The sequence below is a fragment of the Mixophyes fleayi genome, chromosome 1 (assembly GCF_038048845.1).
Source record: "Mixophyes fleayi isolate aMixFle1 chromosome 1, aMixFle1.hap1, whole genome shotgun sequence".
In the NCBI taxonomy this organism is placed as follows: domain Eukaryota; kingdom Metazoa; phylum Chordata; class Amphibia; order Anura; family Limnodynastidae; genus Mixophyes; species Mixophyes fleayi.
The window spans coordinates 188,618,332-188,642,519 of NC_134402.1; the positions used below are offsets into that span (position 1 = coordinate 188,618,332).

Here is a 24,188-nt window from a genome sequence, read left to right on the forward strand (position 1 = left end):
CCTTACAAAAACATATCTACCTAATGGGTCCGATTCCACCATTTTCAAGATAAAATTTACTTTTTTACGTATAAGGAGAGATACCCCTCTAGAATGACTTGTGTGAGTAGCATGATATGCCCATCCAACCCACGGTTTCTTAAGGGACAACACTTTACCCCCCACTAGATGAGTTTCAGTCAGACATATAACATCCGCCTCATACTTTTTTTAATTGGGATATGACCAAAGACCGTTTAATTTTATCATTTAGGCCACGAACATTCCAAGTCAGGATTTTAATAGACCCCCCCTATTCATCTTCCCAGTCTCCATAACACCAGGGAATACACAAGACATTTCCACATAGAAATCAACCCCCTCCAGCCCAGGCAGACACCCAGCCACCAGTCAACCACATTAGTACATACCAAAATAGTCAATCTCAACATCTGAAAGTGTTTGCACAGAGATAAAGTACCACACCTGTCACTGTATTGAAAAAACCTACACCTCCCTACCCTATTCAAACAATCCCCCTCCTCATATATCCACCCCCAACTTAGACATACCTGGATCCCCTTATAACTACACCGCATCTCCTTAAACAGCGCACCCAACTATCCCCACGTATTTATGGAAATACACCGAAATGCACCGAAATAAGGAGAGGGAGACCGCGACCCTTTAAGCAAGGGAAGCTCCCCAGCCCACAAATTCACCCTAGTACTCCTCTAACCCCCCACATCCAACCAATCCATTAGCACCAACTATAAGATCCAGCATTCTCAAATAATATCACCTTATAGCTAACATTTTCATAAGCATCCAAATAACTGCAATATTAATCAAAGCATTTCAGTTTATATATATATATATATATATATATATATATAAAGATAAATCAAGGTGATATACATTAACGGAGCAAATCTCAAACATTATAACTATCAAAGGCACACAGTCTTTAATAGCATCTCAGTTCAGGAGCATTTTCAATCCGGATGAAGACCACTAGGAGCTCTCCTATCCAACCAGTGAGTCGCCTCTGACGATGATCCAAAGAAAAGGGTAGTTCCATCCGCAATCACCCTCAATCTTGCTGGGAAAAGCATAGCATACGGCAATTGCATTTCACGAAGACGACGCTTCACCTGTATAAATTGAGCTCTGCTTTTCTGTACATCCACCGAGAAATCAGGAAATACAGCTACTCTCTGGTTTTGGTACATCAAGGGGCCCTTAATCCGAGCCAAGCGCAGGATAGCATCCCGATCCTTATAATGTAACATCTTGGCAATGTTACATTATACATTATGCGTGGCTGCGCACCAGGAGGCGGCCTCTGAGTGGGGATCCGATGCGCCCTCTCCACCGCAAACTGGTCTGTGAACGCCTTTCTGCCGAACAGCTGTATCATCCAGTTCTCCAAGAATGTCTCCGGAGCATCCCCCTCTGCCTTTTCAGGGAGACCTACCAGCCGAATATTACTGCGTCTGAGGCGACCATCCATATCTGACATCTTCTGTTTAACCGACACCATCTGAGCCTCCAAACCAGCAACTTTCTGCGGTAAAGGAACTGTAGTGCCTTCAAGTATAGAGATGCGGGCCTCCGTCTCTGACACACGTTCCCGAATTTTCTGAAAATCCTGTTGCATTAAATGACAAATCAACCTGCACCTCTCCAATTTTATCCATTACCTTCTTTCCAGAGACAACGATGGCTTTAAAGGACCTCCTGAAGAGTAGAATCAGTGGGCAAGTCTGCATCCCTAGAAGACTGGGGTACTTGCAGCTCAGATGGCTGTAGCAGGATTAGAACGAGCATATTTCTCCAGCCTGCTGTCAGCAGTATTGCTTGTAGAGTGCTTACCCATAATAGCACCTGCTACACAAAGATTACTACAGATGCACTGTTATGTTATATATGTTATACATAAAATAAACAGCTTATACTGCAGGAGAGAGTCCCAACAGAGCGCCCAGATCTCAGCTGGATTCACAGCCAACTGTCCACTGTAGTGAATGCTCAGTAAAGACAGCACCTGCACGCAGATAATTCACAGAGGGAATGCCCCCAAGCAGCTTCAGATGCCCTTATATATATTCACTTTACTGTGCCACAGATAGAGATCTCACTGCTTTGAATATGCTCTATTGCCCAGCAATTATCTATCCACTGTGCCTCCAATCCAAAATAGTTGTGCAGGCTCTGCTCTTCCCCGACACTACCTTCCAAAATTGTGCCACGCGCCTCTTCACGGTGGGAACACCCGGGACCTGACACTCCGCTCTTCACTTTGCCCCAGCAACCAGATGACCTCTCTCCGCACGGCTCACTCCCTCAGGGCAGGTAAGTGATCACACTCAGCTCCTTCGCCGACCGATACTTCCTCCCTGCCAGCACGCTTTCAGACTGAGCAACTTTCCGGACACCAGCGCTAAACAGAGCTCTTCCGAACCTCCGACACATACATCAGCTAGATCAGGGTAAGCAGAGCCAGTTCTGACTGCAAATTAGTCTGTTAGAAGGAGCCAGTAACACACCAGGATGTCTTTATAGGATATTTAGGCTGGGGAGCTTCAGTCTGCACAACCTACGCCATGCTCCGCCAGGCCACACCCAATTGAATTGCTGTTTACTGAGAAGGCATCCATAACCTTTGCTTCTTTGCCAATATCCCAGGCAAAAAACTCTTGGAATTTTTGTGAAGTCGCCATGAGATCCACTTGTGGGTGGCCCACCTTTTTGCAAGTCTGTAAAAATATCAGTTTGTCTAGTGCACATTCTCCTGTGTGCAAGATACTGCAGCTCAAAAAAATCTGCACGGATGTTGATAGCGCCAGCTATGTGCAGTGCTTTGAGGCTTGCCAAGTTGTTCTCTGCCCACATCAGTAGAGGCCATTATAATGCGGCTTTATGTTCCCTTGTGATGATTTATACAAGACTGGTTGTCTGGATGTATTCTGACATGCTAACCTGGATTGAATGCAGGCTTCGGCCACAGCCTGCATTTCCCATACATCTGAGGGTAGAGTGGCTGTCTCTTCTAGCCACTGGCCTTGCGCTATCTGTACGCATGTTGCGCCCCAGTCAAATAGACTCGTCTGTAAAGGCACTGTCGCCTCCCAAAGTGCTGTTTGTGGACTACCATTGCAGTTAATGTCTCACCTCCTTTGCTAGTGAAATCAGCTGACTGATCCTGTGTATTCCTATTTCATCTGGACAGAGCAATTTATTTGAAAAGTTCTTATATATAATCCGTCCCCTAGCACAACCTCTATGACCAACTTCCATAAGACCCAACACTCTGAGGCAGTTCTCTGCCGTGGGTCAAGGTGTTCTTCTTGAGACAACACCCCGTTTAAATCTTGGTTTTCTTTTTGACATCAGAAAAAGAACTCTTTTGCGCTTTATCTGTACAACTTCCAGAAATTCTATTCTATTCTTTGTGTTGGAAATAAAAGGAATCCTTTCGTTTTTATTATCCAGCGCCAGACTGGTGGTTCTTTCTACATTCTCTGAAGATGCGGCTATTCGGATGTCGTTTAGGTAAGGCCAGAGGCTTCACGCTCCTATATGGAGGGTGTCACTCCAAATTTGGGGCCTATGCAGGCTCATATGGCTTCCCAGAGGATGCAAGCTCCCATGGAGGGGCGTCACTTGGAAGTAGGCGGGTCCCACCACCTACACACTGTTAACACTCAAGAAGTGCAGTTGCCAGAGCTTTCAGGAGGAGCTCCTATCGTCCTGTTCCTTCTGGCCATAGGAGTAGATAACAGAGAAGAACAATAAACCTGAACTGCCTGACTACTACAACGAAAGGAAAGACGACACAGGAAGCAGGGAGGCATGGCCCAATATACCCTCCGGAAGTGTCTCGTTTCCTGTCCTGACTCACATGCAAGGGGTGATTAACCCCATAGTGTATGCGACATGGAGGAGGAAGAGGAAAGTCTGGATGTGGCCTGCAGGAGATCTGTGATGTATCCCCCAACTTACGACTCCTGTTACCCTGGCAGCTGAAGTGAAAATCACAGTTGCTCTGACCTCGGAAGTTAAGAAGAGTCTAAGGGAGGCCTCCATAGCAGTGTAAAGGGATTTAAAGGGCGGCTTCAATCTTGTTATCTGTGCTATCCCCAAGGGAAGCAGCATTCAGAATGGAGATGGTCTTAGACAACTGCATTATGGCAGCATCGACCTTAGGTGGAGACTCCCATTTAACTGTATCCATGCTAGGGAGATAATAAAGGGTGTGTATCCTGCACGAGACCTTAAATCTCCAATCCGGTCTGGTCCACGCCTAGCATAATTTGTCTTCAACTGAGGAGAAAGCAGCAGTGCAATCCATCTTCCGCTTAAACAGCAAATTGTCGGGTACATGCTACTCCTCGCCATCTTGAATAATTAGTGCTTGACGGACAAACTAAATATTCTACTCTCTTGGCGGCTGACTTTGACCCGGAGTGCTCCTCATGCTTGTGTGGCATGTGAGATCTACAAATATATTTGTCTTTCTGCCCTTGGGTCCCTCCTAGCACACCACTTACTGCTTTACTGCCCCTGGGATGGTTTGAAGTTGACATGTATGGAATCAAATGTTTAGACTGTTGCACCAGAATAAAGTTACTATTGTAGAAGACTATTTAACACAGTTCACGTCACATTGTTTTAGATTGAAAACATTTGTAGACTAGCAATGTTTTTCTTGACCGTACTGGTTTTTGTTTTTCTTTGCGTTTTGGAAAATGCTCAATAAAAATATTTGACTTTAAAAAAAATTATTTTTTTTTACTCCGTTATAATCCTTTCCGAAAACAAACCAACCTCGAGGTCAGAATCGCCACCTCACCTTGCTCCAGGAAGGATTATTTAGAGTCTGATCCCTCTCTCGCTCAAGACTGAACCACAGGAGTCCGACGTGTTTGTGGTTTAGATGCTGTGGCAGACTCCATGATCCTTCTCAAGGAAGATGAAACCTTGACCAGGCCATGTACAGACTTTGCTAGGCATTGTGCCAAGCCGGCTTCTCTGGCGATGCTGCTGAGAGGCCGAAAGGCTCCTAGTCAATCACACCAGAAAAGGGAGAGTTGGAGGTGGGGAATCCCTGCTCTGTCACTCTGCATAGGCGCCGCAAAAGATTGTACACCAATGTTCCAGTTTCCCACATAGGATGAAACAAATTTTAAAAAAAAAAATAATGTTTGTTTACTTTAAATGTTAGATATTCAAAATAAAGAAGAATCATGGTATATAAATACAATACTACCTCATTCATTCAAGCACTTTACAACATACTTCTAAGTTAAGACATATAATGTTAATCCAACCCAAATATTTATATACTTTGCAACATTCTCCAGTGTATTTGGCGCCCCAACTCCCGGTTCTTCAGATATCTGCTATTGAGGCATGCCATTAACGCTCAATTTCCTAAAGAGCAGCCACAGGTCCTAGACTCTCCTTTAAAAAATGTGATGGGTTCTCTAGGTTCCTGTAAATTAATATCAGTGTTGTATGCCACATTACTGCCTCAGGTGTCACCTAGAGGATTGGTTCAGTTGAGAAATAAATGGGAGGCTTATCTGGGCGTCCTTTCAAATGACGAATGGAGCTTGGTGATAGGTGGTACAAAAAATGCCACCTCATGTCTCAAGCTCCAGCAAATACATTTTTATATATTACATAGAGTGTATTTAAACCCCTCTAGCCTACACATGTTGAGACTTCACACCTCCTCTGAGTGTCCTAAGTGCGGAGAGCCCGTATGTACTTCTGATATGCCCAGTTCAATCATTTTAGTGAAAAATATGGGATTGCAGCTCCTCTACACTACCTCTCACCCCTCCTATGTGCCCCAAGATATGTTTGGTATTACATTAGATGAGAATTTAGACCAGCCACTCTTCAAATATATATTTATATTGACCTCCGTGGCCAAGGTGGTCCTGGATAGGGGTTGGATGGTGCCAGAGGTTCCTATGTTGATCACTGGACTAATTTAGTTACCAAGATATGTAGGCATGAATGGTTTGTGTACGATAGTAGAAAGGCCTTACACAAGTATCAAAATCTGGCACCACTGGTACGAGTCAATTTGCTGTCCTCCCCTTCCAAGATGATATGGTTTGATGTGTATGGCGAACCACCAGTTACAATATTAGTAACAGCCCTGCGCAGCTTTAGGTTGAACCTCATTTATTTAGGTTGGTTCCGGAGTGTAGTTCATTGTACATTATCAATGAAAATACTTAATCTGATTAGAGTCAATTATATCTTTGTCTGTTATATGTTAAAAGCGACAATAACTTTTAGAATACTTATCCTGGAATTGGATATGTATGTTATGCAATTTGTTTTGTTGTATTGTCCCTTAAAAATCTAAATAAAAACAGTATTCAAAAATAAAATAAATAATAAGTTTCCAAGTTACTGCACATTATATCGCCTATAAATCACACAAGGAGGCAACTCACCAGAACTCTCGCAATCATGTTCTGCCCAAAAATAAAGTTATTGGAGGCTGCCTCTGCCTTGTGTGCTGAATTTTCTAGGCTGCAAAGACAAAAGGCTGAATTTAATGAACATTGCGAAACACATTGATGCATTCATATTAAGTAGGCATTTAAAAATGTATTCTCTATATATGATCTGCCAGCTCAGATGACATCTCCGGAAGTAAAGATGTACATTACACAACAAAAGTTTTTTAAAAAATATAGAGAAGTTACTTAATCTTGTGGGTCATTGACTACATTACAAATATTCAAATCATGTTCTTACATAGTACCATAAATTTCAAAAATTTCAAACCAAATGGAGCAATAAGTTATCTGTAGGTGATTTAAAAAAAAAAAAGTAAAGATGGTTATAGAATCATTTCCCCAAACTCACCTTGGCGACGATTCTTTTGAAGACCATTTACAAAAACTACCTTAAGACAGCGCTCTATATAGTCTATTAAATAATCCAAACACAGATGGCAGACTAAGGGCAGCATGGTGGCTAAGTGGTTAGCACTTCTGCCTCACAGCGCTGGGGTCATGAGTTCAATTCCAGACCATGGCCTTATCTGTGTGGAGTTTGTATGTTCTCCCTGTGTTTGCGTGGGTTTCCTCCGGGTGCTTTGGTTTCCTCCCACACTCCAAAAACATACTAGTGGGTTAATTGGCTGCTATTAAAATTGACCCTAGTCTCTGTCTTTGTGTGTATGTTAGGGAATTTAGACTGTAAGCTCCAATGGGGCAGGGACTGATGTGAATGAGTTCTCTGTACAGCGCTGCAAAATCAGTGGCACTATATAAATGGTGGTGGTGGTGGTGATGATGGAAGCTGCAATTACTTTAGGCAGCATACATAATTTTATTACATTTATAAACTATAAAGCAGTCATAAAAAGACAAACATCATCTTAATTAGTAACTATAGAAAGCCTACTGAATATTTTCTACCATCAAATTAATACTCACCAAGTTCTAATACCCAAATGCTCTATAGTCTATATGTGAAAGCACACAATAAAAGTGTGTTAACACATACAGCACATAATGTGCAGGCCTAGCAATACGCAGGAGATACGAGTCTCCAGATCTGTCAATTGGTTATTAGGCAGTGAAGTTTTGAAAGTCATGTGCTTTACCCTGCTATTATACATAGCAGTCAGCACTGTAAAAGAAGCATATGTAAATATAGGGACCTTATTCATTTTAGGATGGCAGGGAGAACATTAGTTTTAAAATACAGCCTGTTAGATTACGTAATAGATTTGAGTATTATTATAGAAATATTTGTACAGTTTTCCCCCGTACTGTATGCCTACTAAGAGCCCCTTCCCATCTATTTAAAAGAGATTAATTTGAAGCTTTTAGCGTAATATGAGCATGTGCAAGTTTAAAAATATATTTGCTGGATTGTTTAGTGCTATAGGGTGGGGGTAGAAAACAGGGGACAAACACAGCCCAAACAAGAGAAAAGAGACCACTTTGGGGTATTCTGAAATTAGCTTTACTAATGTGTAAGAAATATTTATCGATCCAGCTTTTAAATACTTAGATCGTTGAAGAAATGGTAATGCAGGATTTTAAAAGTTCAGACAATTTAGGATTTAAATGAATGCATAATTTTATTAGGATGAGGAAATCTGCCATTAAAGAACTTGCATCTAATACCTTTTTGATCATCAAAAAGGCAGATAACTATGCCTTAATTATACAAACATTGAAGAAAGTGTTAGACATCATAACCTCATGCACTCCATTGAAAAAGGTGTTTTGCTCATTAAACCAGCCTTTGTACTTTTGTGTATAAATATTAGTTTAAATCTTAAACAAGAAAACCACATTTGATTTTTTAACTATACTCAGTCTAATAGCATTTCAGCAAAGCACAGTCCTCAGTCACTTTGGACATACAAAGTCTGTGCACGTGTTCTGCATCAATGCTCAATAATGTATATGATAATTTTGGAGTCCACAAAATTCAACAAGTGCATTGTCACAGTCTACATCAGAACTTTGCGAGACAAAAAATTATTTCAGGTTTCAAAATCGTTGCTGGAAAAAGTGGGGGTGTAAGGCACTCCCTTAATTTTTAGTTTCATGCTGATCATTTACAAACATTGCATATATAAATTAGAAACAGTTTTAAAGTAGGCTATTATCGTAGAAAATGGTGTGTGTGTGTGTGTGTGTGTGTGTGTGTGTGTGTGTGTGTGTGTGTGTGTGTGTGTGTGTGTGTGTCTTTCTCAGATTCCTTCTGGGGGACAATGCTACCTCAGGTTGAGTATGGGGAAGCTGGAGTTGGCACCTAACTAGTTAATCTAGAACTGTCAACAGAACCCTCCCCCCTGCCAACTCCCGAGTGCTCAGTTTAATTATCAAACCCCAAAGAAGATAGGCCAAACAACCAAGAACACAAGAAGAACAGCAGAAGGGTGGGAACGCAGTGTCCCCCAGAAGGAATCAGAGAAAGATTTATCGCAAGTATATAAATTCTATTTTCGCTTTCATCCATCTGGGGAACACTGCTACCATGGGGACTTTCTAAAACACCCCCCTCGAAGGGTGGGACTGCTCTGATAGCCCGGCATGTAGAGCCCTACAGCCAAAATTGGCGCCTGTGACGCAAAGACATTAAATTGGTAAAATCTTGTGAACGTATGGACCGAGGACCAGGTGGCTGCTCTGCATAACTGATCCGCTGAGGCCCCATTTCGTGCAGCCCAAGACACCCTAACAGAACCGGTAGAATGGGCAACAATACGCTCTGGCACAGGACGGTTAGCACTGACATAAGCTTGCTTAATAGTCAGGGTAAGCCACCTAGCAATAGATTGCTTAGACGCTGGCCAACCACGTCTTGAAAAATCAAAAAAGTCAAATAAAGAATCTGTCCTACGAATCTTTGCAGTCTTTTTGACATAAATTCGTAGCGCTCTAACCACATCCAGTAATTTCATGTTCCCTGTTTCAGACCCCTGAGGATCCTTTGTGAACACAGGAACTACTATCTCCTGGTTAACATGAAAACCAGGCACCACCTTAGGAAAGAAAGATGGAATCGTCCTTAGAACCACTCTGTCATCGTGAAAGACAAGATAAGGTTCCCGACAAGACAAAGCCCCCACCTCGGACACCCTTCGGGCTGAGGCTATGGCAAGTAGGAAAACCCTCTTCCACATTAAAATCTGTAAACCTGCCGACTGAAAAGGTTCAAAGGGAGGCTCCTACAGCATATTCAAAGGACCAAATAAAGATCCCAAGGAGCCATTGGTGGAACATATGGAGATTGAATATGTAGGACTCCCTGTAAATAAAAAGTCCCAACATCTAGAATCTCTGCTAAACGCCTGTGAAAAATCACAGAAAGAGCCGAAACCTGAACTTTTAAAGACCTTAAGCGAAGACCTCCATCCAGTCCATCCTGAAGAAATGCGAGAAACTTAGCAAGATGGAATGCATTACAGGCCTTGTTCCTACACCATTTCATATATGTAAGCCAGATACAGTGATAAATCCGAGCCAAGACTGGCTTCCTAGCCTTAATAAGGGTATCTACTACCCGAGAAGAGAACCCTCTGGATTTCTAAAGGTTGGCTTAAACAGCCATGCCATTAAATTCAGACAGTTTAAATCCTGATGCAGAAATGGTCCTTGAAGTAATATTGCAGGAATGTGTCTTTCGGTTCAATCAAAAATCTGATACGTCACCTCCACTGCTGGTGCCTCCTTGTCTGTTTACATACGACACTGCCGTGGCATTGTCGGACTGCAGACGAACAGGAAATCCTTGCAGGATTAGCTGCACTCCCTGAAATACTTTCAACGTGGCCTTTAATCCCAGAACATTTATAGGGAGAGAGGTCTCTTGGGCAGACCAGAGTCTCTGAAGTCTGAGATGAGGAGCTACCGCTCCCCAACCCTGAAGACTGGCATCTGTGGATACTAAGACCATGGGGCAAAGGACCTGCCGATAACCAGATTGGTGTGGACTGACCACCATCTGAGACGGTCTTGCTTCTGGCGACAAGAAAATCAGTTGACGCTCTGACTACTGAAAGTATCCTGTCCATTTCTTCAAAAGATCACATTGGAAACATCAAGAGTGAATTCGCCCGTAAGAGTCTCGAACGGCGACACCATTTTCCCTAGTAGACTCATGCACAGGAGGACTGATGGCCTCTGGCAGGACAGAGCTCGATTTGTAAATCCTTGCAGGGACCTTATCTTGTCTGCTGGAAGGAATACCTCCCGACATCTAGTGTCCATTATTAGTCCAAGAAAAGACATCCTTTGACAAGGAATTAACTGTGACTTCGGCCTGTTCAAGAGCCAACCATGCATTTCTAGAATACGAATGGTAAATTGAAGATGTTGTTCTAGCAACTGAGCTGACGCAGCCTTGATCAGCAAGTCGTTCAAATAGGGCACCAATTGCACTCCTCTGGAATAAAGATAAGCTGCCATAACCGCCATGATCTTTGTGAACACTCTTGGTGCTGTTGCCAGTCCGAATGGAAGAGCCCTGAACTGATAGTGAGCAGACCCCACCGTGAATCTTAGAAGAGCCCGATGCCCTTTCCATATTGGAACATGGAGGTAGGCGTCCTTGATATCTATTAAAGCCATTAACTGACCTTCCTCCAGTCCGTTGATAACTGACCTCAGGGATTCCATTCGTAATGAAACTACCCGCAGATGCACCTGCTTGAGGTTCAACACTGGCCTGAAAGATCCATCCGGCTTTTGGACCAAAAAGAGATTGGAGTAGAACCCGAGTCTTTTGGTATCCTTATGATAACTCCCTGTGAAAGAAGCAAAGCGACACAATGAAGCATTGCTTGCCTTTTCTGTGGATGGCGGGGCAAGCTGGTTACAAAGAACCTTCGAGGGGCTGGGCCTACCAAGTCTATCATATAACCTCTAGTCATGATCCTGCGAATCCAGCTGTCCTCCGAGGACTCTGTTCACTGATCTTTGAAAGGCAGCAGACGGCCGCCAACACCTGCTGCTGCCGCCAACAGTGGAGAGTGGTCGTCATTCCGCTGGCTTATCCGGAAGTTTGGAACAGGGACGGCTTGAGAAGGAGGAGGAAGACCTACCTCGGAGAGAGTGTCTCCTACCACCAGCCAACCTGGATCTATTTGTCTGACCCCTGCCAGACGAGCCCCCCCGAAAGGGCTGTCTGAACGAACTAAAACTAGGAGTCCTAGGCCTTGGAGAATTGATGGGCAAAAAAATTACTCTTGCCACCTGTAGCCTGAGAAATCATAGAATCCAATTCCGGCCCTAACAACAGTACGGTCGAATAAGGAAGGGACTCTAGAGACTTTATAGATTCAAAGTCTGCATCCCACAATCTCAGCCATAACGCTCTCCTGGCTGCCACCGCCGTAGCCGATATAGCAGAGGAAATGGAAGCGGAATTCTGCGCAGCTTCATACACATACCCTGCAGCCTCCTTAAGGTGGAGTGCCAGCGGAAGTAACTCAGACTCTTGTAATGCAGTAGCTAACGGCTCAGCCCGCGACGACTTCATTGCCCTGGCCACCCAGGCCGATGAGAACGCTGGTCTGAAATTTGTACCCGCTGCCGTAAAGACTGTCTTTAAAAAGGACTCCAACTTACGGTCAGTAGGATCATGTAACAAAGCTGTTCCTGGAACAGGGAGCGTAGTCTGGTGAGCTAACCGCGCCACTGGAGTATCCACTCTCGGAATCTGTTCCCAACGAGTTAGATCCTCCTCCTGTAACGGAATAATGACAAGTACCTTCTCGGAACAACAAACTTCCTGTCTGGTTGTTTCGAAGATGCCTCTGCAATATCTCAACTCAACAGAAGGTGGAAACCAAACTGCCTGTCTTTCAGCTTTCTTAAAAAGATTCCGATCCATAGATCTAGGCTCATTCAGTTATAGAAACCCTAGGGCCTGACGAACTGCCATTACCAGGTCATCAATTCCCTGATAGGAGACTCTTCTAAATCTGCCTGAGCTGAATCTGAGTGCTCCCCAACTTCATCCTCCTCCGAGGAGGAGGAGGATCTCTCCGAATCCAAGAGTGTCAGAAGAGGATTGGCTGATCTATGTCTTCTGTTCTTAAGATAGCGGTCTCTGTTTAACCGATCCAGACCTTTAACCAGAGAAGCAGACGACGCCAGCTCTCCCCCAAGGGAGGCCTGAGAACGCAAAACAGAAGAGTGACTAACCAATCCTGAAGAAACTGATTCAGCACTCCTCACAGTCACCCCAGAATTAAGAAGGGCTACCATTCCAGAGGTAGAAGGGAGAACAGCCGCCACCGCTGGAATTTCTGAGGGCTTAGAGAGCAGCTGTACCAATGTACTAAACCCATACAGCCGCCCACGCTGGAGTTTCTGTCAAACTTAAGACCGTATTCTGAGACTGCGCCACCATGGACGCCCCATATCAGTCAGAACAGAGTGCCCCCGGGTCCAGTTGTTCACTAGGTAGTTCAGAATTACACTTGGAACAAGTATAGTATTTGGCTTTGGGTACTTTTCCCTTATCAGACATTTTAAGGGGACAGTACAGCCAATACCAAACAGGCGCGCGCACACACACACACACACACACACACACACAGAATAATCAGAAGATACTAACCAATCTAGGACAGTGTCAAGAGATTTTATCCCTAACAATTTCAATATGTAAGAACAGAGTATCTAAACTATACAATGTCCCACTATTACATAAGCCCACCAATATTCTATTACAGTATAATATCTATATATATATATATATATATATATATATATATATATATATATATATACACATATATATACATATACAGATATATATATATAGATATATAGATTATATATATATATATATATATATATATATATAGATATCTATATCTATATCTATATCTATATCTATATATATCTATATCTATCTACTATATAAATGCCTAGTGGCATGTGGGGAAAAAAAACAAGCTGCAGCGCCACCTGCTGGGCAGAGTTATACACTGACCTATATATTTCTTGAAGGAGAAGTGACAGTTGGGAGTGGTTGGTGGTTGCCGGGGGTGACAGTGGGGAGTTTTTAACACCTTAAGTAGCTTGATGAAGGATGTGGTGATGAAGATGAAGGATGAGGTGATGGAGAAAAATGATGAGGTGGTGACATGTGGACAAAACCACGTTAAAAAAGGGCGCTTGCGTCGGGAAGTAACGCTCTTCCATTGAGGAGGCCTGGGCTAGGCCCAAATGCATGACAAGAACCTTTTTAACACCTTAAGTAGCTTGATTTGACTAGAATGCATGAGTATCATGCACGGGTTAACTTGTATATATTTTTTTGGGAGAATCAAAGGGTGCAGCTTGCCAAAAAGGCAATAAACAAACCAAAAAACCCATTGGTTTAGAGCATTCAGAGGGATTGAGCACTACAGTTATCTTGTATTTATTGAACAATTACACACAAGCAAGAAAGAATTACCCATGAAACAAAGGTGACAATTTAGGGTATGAGTGTCTGGATCAAGAAGTCAATTTGGCATAACTTGGGTTTGTCGCTCCAACCACATTTACCAATATGCCCGATCATGAGCCAACCAGACTATTTCTGTGCAACACAGCCATTTACGAGCTACACATTGCAATATTGAATCAATATAGTCAACAATACTTTCCCAGCATATTTGACAGAAAATGTTTCACAATAAACGCCTAACACTTGATGATGGCTTTTCTAAACTGCTACCCTGTATTGTCCAACCAGTCACGTTAGAGACTAAAATGGGAATAGCACCTGTTAAAAATTGTGCCAGCTTCACTAAGTATTTCTAGGCTTCCACAAAAAAAAAAAAAAAGTCCATAGGGGGCAGAATTTAATGAAGTACCAAAATAAAAGTGTTTAGTAGAAATAGTAACCATTTACAATGTATTTATTGCTTTCTAGTGTTTTTTTTTCTTCAGTGGACCTCACCTGGAGCTGATGTACTGTAGAAAATAATTGGTCTGTGCTGGAGCATCTGCACTCTGTGGCCCAGAACTCTCTCCATCAAGTGAATCTTTACTTTCTGCTCCAAGCTGTGAGGCAAACAACAATACATACATATATAATATCTTTATATTTAAAAAAATATTCTTAAAACATTAAAAAAAAATGTAGGAACAACACTTTGAGAATGCTCAGTGTGTGAAAGAGTAGGGAAGGGTTACAAGGCTACCATTACAAAATCATTGTATTACTTTAAATGAATTGGTCAACTTACCTTCACTCTGTCTCGAAGATTCTGACCAAAAACAAAGGACTGCTGAGAGTTCTGCTCTGCCCGCTCTGAGCCCTCAGTACCAAATTTACCGGTCGAGGACTCGGGTTGAGCGTCGCTGGCCTAGAGTAAAGTATGGCCTATTTATATATGCATGTGTTTTTATGTTACAGGAAGTTCTGACTGTGCACATTCATTTGTAAAGATACATGATCCTGCATCACTTTCTTAAAAATTTCACAGAAAACTAATTACACTTACTCAAACTGTCTAAGGGGGAAAAAAAACAGATATGTACCACAATTTAAATGCCATTCAAAGCGAATAAATAAAAAAAGGAAAAAAAAATATGGGGGGGGGGGGGGTAGAGTGGTGATGGGTTCTGCAGGTTATTTCCCTTCAATAACATTTTAAAATGTACTTATAAGAATGCATTTACTAGAAGAGCATGCAGTTGATAACAAATTACATCAGCTACCATAGTAACTAGCAACCACATGCTGGTTTCCATGGTAGTGATGCTGACACTCACTGTGGACTAAGCAAGCTAGTGTACCAGAGAGTAGTAAACAAGTTTGGTAAAATGTCTAATATGTAGAAGTCAAATCCACCTGGGTCCTCCTAACCCCGTTGCACCCTAACCAAAACAGCACAACAATCAATTAACTACTAAAGCAGAAACTCGAAGGAAAAGAGGACACATTAAACATACACAGTATGAAAGGTAGACCATCTATACTGGTTCATTTAAGGGCAAGGGTCATAAATTACTCAAACATGGTGGGCAGTCTAAATTTACCACCATCCGTTGTCAGTTGAAACAAAACGCTGCGTTCATCTGTTTCTTTGAAGGAGATACATTTTCAAGTCAGGCCAGTAGCATTGTAAATTAGCAGGTTAGAGACAAGCAACCAGAGAATTATATACTACAACCTAGTCTCATATGAGAGGCCTTTTCATCTATTTAATTATTGTCCTACAGTCACTGACAAAGAGGACTAGAGTTGAAAAATGTCATCTCAGACCAGTGTAGAACAATTGTCACCAGATCTCAGCGTCAATGTTCCGTACACCAGAAACGAACTACAAGGCCCTTAATGCTTGTGAACATCTGGGGTTAGATGGTATTTTCCAATTGTATTTTTGTTATAGTATTCATATTAAGAGGGCACCACTATTTTCAATTATATATGCTTGAATACACTTTTTTTTATTTAAAAAATGTCCCCCCTTACTCTCTACCCACTCAGGCTACTGAGAACGTTGTTACTTAAAGTTCGGCCTTACAACTCCTGGTGTATATTAGCGTACATGTAATAAAGTCTTTTATAGGCTTAAAATATTTTAAAAGTGTGTGTTTTCTGAAGGGATCAGAGGGCAACAGGAATTCCGATCCATTCTGGAGATTCCAGGGAGCAAAGCACAAAAACAGTAACTGCAGGTCTGCAGCCTTGGTGCCAAATTTTACTTACAGGTGAAACTAGACCCTAATGCCGATCTTGGAAGTCATTGTAGGTGTCCTGTGTGCAGTCCAGCATTCTAAGACAATTTCTTGCCCAGATTCAAAGTGGTCAGAAGAATTCAGCCAGAATGACCAAAAGATATGGTACAAGCTGCTACACACACATCACCCAGAAGCAAGTGGTTTGACAGCACAGTGGCGTAGTGGTTAGCACATCTGCCCTACAGCACTGGGGTCATGAGTTCAATTCCCGACCATGGCCTTATCTGTGAGGAGTTTGTATGTTCTCCCCGTGTTTGCATGGGTTTCCTCTGGGTACTCCGGTTTCCTCCCACACTCCAAAAAACATACTGGTAGGTTAATTGGCTGCTAACAAATTGACCCTAGTGTGTGTGTGTCTGTCTGTCTGTTAGGGAATTTAGACTGTAAGCCCCAATGGGGCAGGGACTGATGTGAGTGAGTTCTCTGTACAGCGCTGCGGAATTAGTGGCGCTATATAAATAAATGATGATGATGAAGTGGTTCCAGGTGCCAGTGGAAGAGCCTGGTATTGGCAGCGATTGTTCACATTGGTGTTCAGCTGTGGTCCGGGGAGTAGCTGCTTTGCCAAAGCAGCATCAGTATGAGAGGTCAGCAACAACCAGTTATTGATTGCAGGCAAAACACCAAACAATCTGCTTTGGTGCTTGAACAGAGAATACCCTCCTCTTTGCATCAAACTCTTTTTTTTTTTTTTTTAAACAAAAAACTTTAGATATTTGTACACACATTTTTTTCTTGCTGCTGTTTTGTAAAGGAGTGCACACAATTCATAACTTCAAGGGAGGCTCACCTTATCAGAAGGAATTGTTGGGGCAGTAGGGCTTGCAATAGCTTTATTTGTAGAGGAGCCACATGGTTCAGAGGGCACACTGATGCCATTTGTTCCACTACTGAAAACTGTGGGAGAAAAGAAAATGAAAAAAAGGAAACAATCCATGAGTGTATACACATATGAATTCTGCTATTGAGTACAAAGTTTTCTGCAAAAGCACCTTACTTACATGGTGTGGAAAAAGCCTTAGGTTGTGGAGCTTGTAATACTGCTGGACGCAGCACACTGCGCTGTTGCTCCTTGGGCTTCTGGCTGGGGAGCCCTGGAATGTCCAAAACAAAAAAGCTGTGACAAAGACTCCAAGAGACCAGAGCATTATAATTATTAGCTTTAAACAGGTCCAGCTGGCATTACAGGAAAAACAGCATACCACGCAAGACAAGCCTGGACAGATGTCGCCAAATGTCAAGAGCCAGCAATTTTTAAAAGGAAAACAAAATATTTAAGTCACACATTTTAGAAGGCTGGCTATGAGGGTAGGTGGGTTTGCTGTTTTTATTTACATAAATAACAATTTATGCATACAGAACATACTCCAAGAGCATGCTAACAAAGACCAGTACCCAATTATCCAAAACTGAATAGCATTTTATATACCATGGTGCACAACCGGCCAGCACAAACACACAGACCGTGTATGCCATACTGGGCACACAACATAGCATGTCAGATTACACCATTCATTGGCTTAGATATTGGCATTGGTTTCTGTCAATTGAACGTACAAGGCAGGGTTTGAAAATGCTCCGCTATTACTGTGGTTACAGCTGCACTCCAGTATTACATGAAACCCAAGTGGAGTCCTGACTGTAGGTTTTCTAATACCAGTGTTGCTCTAGACGCAGTAATAGCAGATCATCTCAAAATACTGTATCTGAGATTTGTAAATGTCAGCAATCACTAATAGTTTATTCCCTAAACGAACAATGTCCAAACTGTGGCCTGGAAAACATGAGTGGGGATGTTGGAACAGTGGTGTCTATGTAGCGGAGCAGTATCAAAAAAATGCTTTGGTTTCATTCGCCCCTCACAGTAACAAGCTATTTGATTAGCGGAAACTGGTTTCTGCTACAAATAAAAGCAGCATAGTTTCAACTGCTGCTGCTTCACTACATAAAATCATAGTGGTATTATTGGACAGAAGCTCCACAGCTTAACTGGATTAAATGTGGAGCTTCCTTTCCACTGCTAGGAGGGCTGTTTTGTCCCTGGTAACGTTGTAATTATTTATAAAACTGATGGGAATAAGACAAAATATGGGTCATGAAACTGCAATAATGGACATCAGACAGTGATTGGCATATATTTATTAATCAAGACACAAAGCAGTATTACTGTGGGTGTATGCGAGGTTAGTAGACAGGATGCTATTATGTAGGGAACATTGGTAGATATGGGGCTCTATGTGGTAAGCGCAGATAGGTGTTGGGCATTAGGCCAATATGCTGGGTTCAGAGCAGTATATGGGGTCAATGTTCTCTATGTGGTGGGCATTAGACTAGTTTGCGGTGTGTGATCTATATATATTAAAGCAGGTTCATGGGTCAGTTATGAATTATGTTCATTTTTTCGCTACATATTTATTTTACCTTATTAAGCATGTTTAATTTTTAATATCTTTACCTGTCACTTTTGCACAGCAGTTTAAAAAAAAATAAAAATAAATGCCATTTACTTTTTGTATCCAAGAGACCTCACACTACCACCAAGTAGTTCCCCAAAAAACTGTTCATCCATATTTAAGTTAGACAGCATGCTCCTCACATATCAAAATATTTTGCATTTACTAAGGCTAATGTCATAAGCGCCAAAACACCAATGGATTGTAGATGAAAGAATTAAAACAATAATTTTGACTTTTCCTGTCCAATAAAATATTTAAATTGCTGGGTCCTGCAACAAACACAGTGCTTCTTTAGGTACAAATATGTGGTGTTCTGCAGCTCATGAAACACTAGTCTGCTATAGTTCCATCATAGAACACTAACTTTTTGTGACGCATGACTAACTTTTTTAAATGCCAGGCAGTGGGGTAGCTAAAGGCTGCTTTCCCTTATAAGGGATCCTAAAAGCAGATTGCCTCATATACTACTAAGTGAAACCTTCTAATGCTTCCACGGTCACAAGAAGATGGAAAGAAATAAGCATCCCTTATGTTACTCACCACTTTCCATCAATATTTAATCAATCATTCACATCAGTCCCTGTCCCAGTGGAGATTACAATCTATATCCCCTAAACACAATTGGTTAATTTTGACAGCAGCTAATTAACCTACCAGTATGCCTTTGGCGTGTGAGAGGAAACAGGAACACCTGGAGGAAAACCATGTAACCACATGGAGAACATACAAACTCCACACAGATAGGGCCTTGGTCGGAATCAAACCCATAACCACAGCGCTGTGAGGCGGCAATGCTAACCATTGTATCAACGTGCTGATAAACATAAAAGGAGCAGCAGCTACTGTTGCTACCCAGATTGTACAGACATAAATAGGGCACTGTTTATTTAAATACCTTGACAAAACTACATTTCATTTCATGCCTACTCATCTACCTTTCGTCTATTTGCACTTATTACATTATCTTTGAGTAACAGAATTTTTACTAGTACGATAGTCTTCCCAGATCTTTGTAAACTCAGTCCTCATCCCCAACTCTCCAAATTTACCCTGTAAAATTAATCACATTCCTAAAAATGTATCATGTACTCTATATCTCTATATGTAAAAGTACTATTTCAGTTTATTTGAAGAAAAAGAAAAAGAAAAAAAAAAGTACAAGACAAGAGGCTTCCAAATCACAATGAAAAATACATACCTGCACTGGGGGCTTGTCCGTGAATGAGCGTGGGAGGCTTTAGTCTGAATCCACTGGATTTTTCTTCTAAAAAGATAGTAGTCGAGTCAACAACAATTAACATCTCTTTGTAAGATGCCACAAATCAGGCAATATAACAAGAATTTAAGGTTTTGGGGGTTTTTTTTTTTGGGGGGGGGGGGCAGAGTCAGGTGCACGGCCTTGATACTTAGGGGTTAATAACCATACAAAGCTTGAATCTCCTCCCCTGATGAATAACCGCTCTAACCCACCTGGCAATGGTCTGTTTTGTTGCTGACCAACATCTCTACTGCACATCATTACAGACCAGAAGAGTTTTTGTCCCCTAAAAATCAGGAGCTCTATTCAAATAGATCTTCAGTGATCTGACCACAACTAGCAAATGAAGCGAGTCTTCATCCCCTGCAGATCTATAAATAATGTACTGGTTAAGTCGCAACCCCTGACATCACCATGGCCTGGTACGATTGTTTTCTGTTTAGGACAGCACAGTCATCATGAAATACTAGAAACTCTCCTTGTAGAGGATATGGCCAAAAGGAACACATTCTTTCACATAAACTTAAAATGAACCTTGTCTGAAGACTCAAATGGTGGGAGTTGCAGAGTACCAAACTCACATCCCAAGGTGCCCTTGGAGAATCATAGTGGCTGTACATGGAGTACGCCTTGGAAGAAGTCTGAACCTCTGGGCTCAGAGGCAATTTCTTCTGAAGAAAATTGACAGGTGGCCTGAACCTTGAGAGAACAGCCTATAAAGCCACTTTAGCTGTTCTGTAAGAAAGACAAAAGGTGAGGAAAGCTTCTCCTTCACACCAAGAGATTTACACTTTGTAAATTGATGATTCTTCGCAGATGTTGGTTTTCAGACTTTACACCTAGTCTGAATGACCTCTCTAAAAGACCTTTGGTTACCTCCAGCTGATCCCACCTTCCCACGGTTTGATGGAATATCTGAGTGAAAAGACCATTCCCCAGGTAGCATGCACTGTCTGCTCAGAAAATCAGCCTCTCCCGCTATGTATATTGCCGAAATTATCGACCAACTAGCTTGGTGTTGAATAGAAGACCCAAAAACACAATGTAGCGAGTTAGAATCAGGTTTCATTTGTGACAATTCATGATCCACCCATGGGACTCCAACAACTGAGTTTTATGTGGAGGTGGTTCTGAAGAGGAGGAATAGACTACACCTTGAAGTAGATCATCCAAATAGGGGACCACAGTGAGTCCCCTTGATAGTAACAGCGCAGCCATAACCGCCATGACCTTTGTGAACACTCTGAGAGCTGTGGCAAGCCAAAAGGAAAGAGTTCTGAATTGAAAGTGTTAGTCCTGAACTGCAAATCTGAGGTTCTGATTTACCTTCCAGATCAGGATGTGAAGATAAGCGTCCTTTATGTCCTTAGAGACAATACATTTGTTGTACACCATGCGAATGATGATGGATTTTAGGGACTCACATCTTGAAATTGTACACTCAAAGACTGGTATTTCAGGTTCAAGATGAGTTGATAGATTTTTTTTTTCCCCGGGTTTTGAAACAGAAAGATTTGACTAAAACCCCTGGTTCTTCTGCTCGTCCAAGACCGGGACAATCACTTCTGCTGACTGCAGGGACCAAATTGCCTAAACGCTAATTGTGTGGTCCTTTCCCCAAGGAGACTAGCGGAAATAAGCCATCTGGGCTGAGGAAGCAGGAGGTCCAAAATATAACCGCTCTCTAAGGGGCATATTCAATGAGCCGTGGAGTGCATTGCAGATTTCTCTTCGCCCCCCACAGGCGAAAGTCACAGCTAATTGAATATAGCCATATTTGTCTGATTGTAAACCCTGAATAACTTGTTTAGAACATTTTTTTCTACCTTCTTACTGCCTATGCCAATTAGGAGATCAGTTTTAAAGCAGAACCTGATGACCCATAAATGAACTTTAAGACACCCTCACGGTCCTTGATGTGTGTCTGAGAGTGGCAACATTCAGAATTGGTATGGTGTTCGATTTGAAGAGACAGGCGACTAATGTGTCCATCTTAAGCAGAAACTCACTTTGCAATCTCTTCAGACAGTAAGGCATAAACCACCAGATATGTGTTGAACTCGAAATCTTTTATCCAATTCAGACCCAGCCTCCCCAAGGAACTCTGAAAGATGGGGTGAGGATGGAAAGAAACAACCAATTTCTTTTCGTTTTAAATAAGGAAACTGGAGAATCTTCTGGATCTAGCATGTAAATGCATGTTGCACAGCCTTAACAGGGTCAGCAACCTCTGCAGGTCTTTCTTGAACCCTGATGGGTCCTCAAAATTTGAAGACCCCAGCAGTTTACACTCTTCTTTTGAGAATTCAGAATTCTCATAGAAACGAACCTGGACTATATTTGGCACTTATGAGGTCTTTGGGTTGAGAAAGACTAGCAAATTCTCCAACGTGGACAACATTTGTGCCAATCCTATAACTGATTTTTCCAACTTTTAGACCAAGGTGGCTCAATCTGAGTTACTGTAGCAGAATCTACAGACAATTGAGCGATAATCTCTAGAGCAGTGTTTCTCAACTTCAGTCCTCAGGACCCCTAACCGTGCAGGTTTTCCATATCTAATTGCTTAAGCACAGGTGTACTCATTACTGACTGACATTCTAACCGATACACAGGTGGTATAATTATTTCCCTTGTCACCTGGAAAGCATTCACTGTTAGGGGTCCTGAGGACTGGCGTTGAGAAACACTGCTCTAGAGCAAGAGAATTAATCTGCTTTCCTGGGGAAATAGAGAAACGATTTTCACTCACCTCCTTAGAACACACAGTGAGCCATGTTAGCAATAGATAGAGCAAGTGATCTTGCCCATCTGTGATCCTCCACGTTGACAGCTGTACACCAGGCATATGTTTCCTGTCATCCATTTGGCAATTTTGCCTGGGACAGGCAAAATAGATCAGTTTCCCCTTCCCGACTTAGATTTGAAACAGATCCATTTTATGACATGGCAGTAGTGATACAATAACAGACTAAAATGAGAACCCTGGTACCAGGAATGGATAAATCAAACAATTCTGGTACAGATACTGGAGGGAAAGCAATATGGCTCAGAGAACAATTACTATAATAAACCAGCAGATATTACAGAGTAATAATAGATACTTAATACTTAAAAACAACCACACAACTTTCAAAAAGAAAGAAATGAAAGAGGTATGTAGCCAAAAGGCATCCCAGAGAGAGTCACAGCACAGAGGATCCTTCATGAGATGAGAACCCTATCAGGAGGAGCCTCTGACCACCCAGAGCAGCACAATGTGGGAGCAGTTTTACACAATGAGAGCAATTTTTTGGTGGGCTTTTCCTTTCTGAAGTTAAGTGTGCAAAGTAGGAGGTGCCAACAACCTAGGAACGTCGTTAAAAACTAGTGAACAGCTGGTCAGGTGCTATAGAAGAGAGGCGTTTCAAACTTTATTTAGTTGCTAACCCCCAAGTACCGAGCTCCTGCACCAGCCTCTATACCCCATGATACCAAATGTCCGCCTAGAGGATGAAGGAGAAAGTACATAATCGCCAGGTCAGGTAAAGTCTAAATCAAAATTATGAAAAATATATAGTATTGTGTGTGGATTTTCACAACCGACAACAGCAAATTAGAATTTTATTTTTCACATGTGGAAAATTACAGTGGGGTGATGACAGGGATCTGTATATGTTCACCGCAATAATTGAATGAAATCAGATAGATGGCCAAATTTGAAAAAGTTCCTGTCATTCATCATCTTTAATTTATCTAAACATTATTAGTGAAGATCTGTATACAGCCTCAATTGTTTGATTGGGATGTTAGATTCCATCTTAACTAGATGGCCTCTAGTTACAAACAGGTAAGACTGCATGGCAGATATTAATAGTAATTTACAAAAGTGCCAAAAGGGCGTTTGAATCTTTTACAGAAATATGCCAGATTTTAAGCAACAGAAATTGATTTTACAGGTGGAAATGGTGATATTGTGGGGGGTGTCAATTTTGCATGTTCTGATGGAAGTGGACAATTCCTTGCCAAGACTGGCAACCACATGCAAAAATGACATTTCATTTTAGGAAAACAACTTTGAAATGAAATTCAAGAGGTGGAAAAGATGCATTTAGAAGAATATTCCCTGATTCCTCTGTCAGAATCCAAATATACGGTACTATAGTATATTAGTATATAGTACTTAAACTGAGTCTACCCAACATAGCAGAGTAGTAGTAACTTGAGGATAAAGGGCACCCCTGACAAGTGCTCTTGGGGATAGCA

At 41.9% G+C, this 24,188-nt stretch overlaps 1 protein-coding gene across 3 annotated transcripts in view; it reads right to left on the reverse strand.

Moving 5' to 3' along the window:
* The window catches only part of RANBP3 (RAN binding protein 3), a 61,731-nt gene that overhangs the window by 15,231 nt on the left and 22,312 nt on the right, over positions 1–24,188 (reverse strand). For 2 of the 3 annotated variants that reach the window (XM_075204657.1, XM_075204659.1), the window contains exons 6-11: positions 19,884–19,949; positions 17,231–17,323; positions 17,020–17,126; positions 14,729–14,848; positions 14,440–14,543; positions 6,459–6,537 (exon numbers count right to left, since the gene is read on the reverse strand). In XM_075204657.1, coding sequence (XP_075060758.1) covers positions 6,459–6,537; positions 14,440–14,543; positions 14,729–14,848; positions 17,020–17,126; positions 17,231–17,323; positions 19,884–19,949 — 569 coding nt within the window. The remainder of the gene's footprint in view (positions 1–6,458; positions 6,538–14,439; positions 14,544–14,728; positions 14,849–17,019; positions 17,127–17,230; positions 17,324–19,883; positions 19,950–24,188) is intronic. The other variant, XM_075204658.1, reaches the window with a different exon arrangement.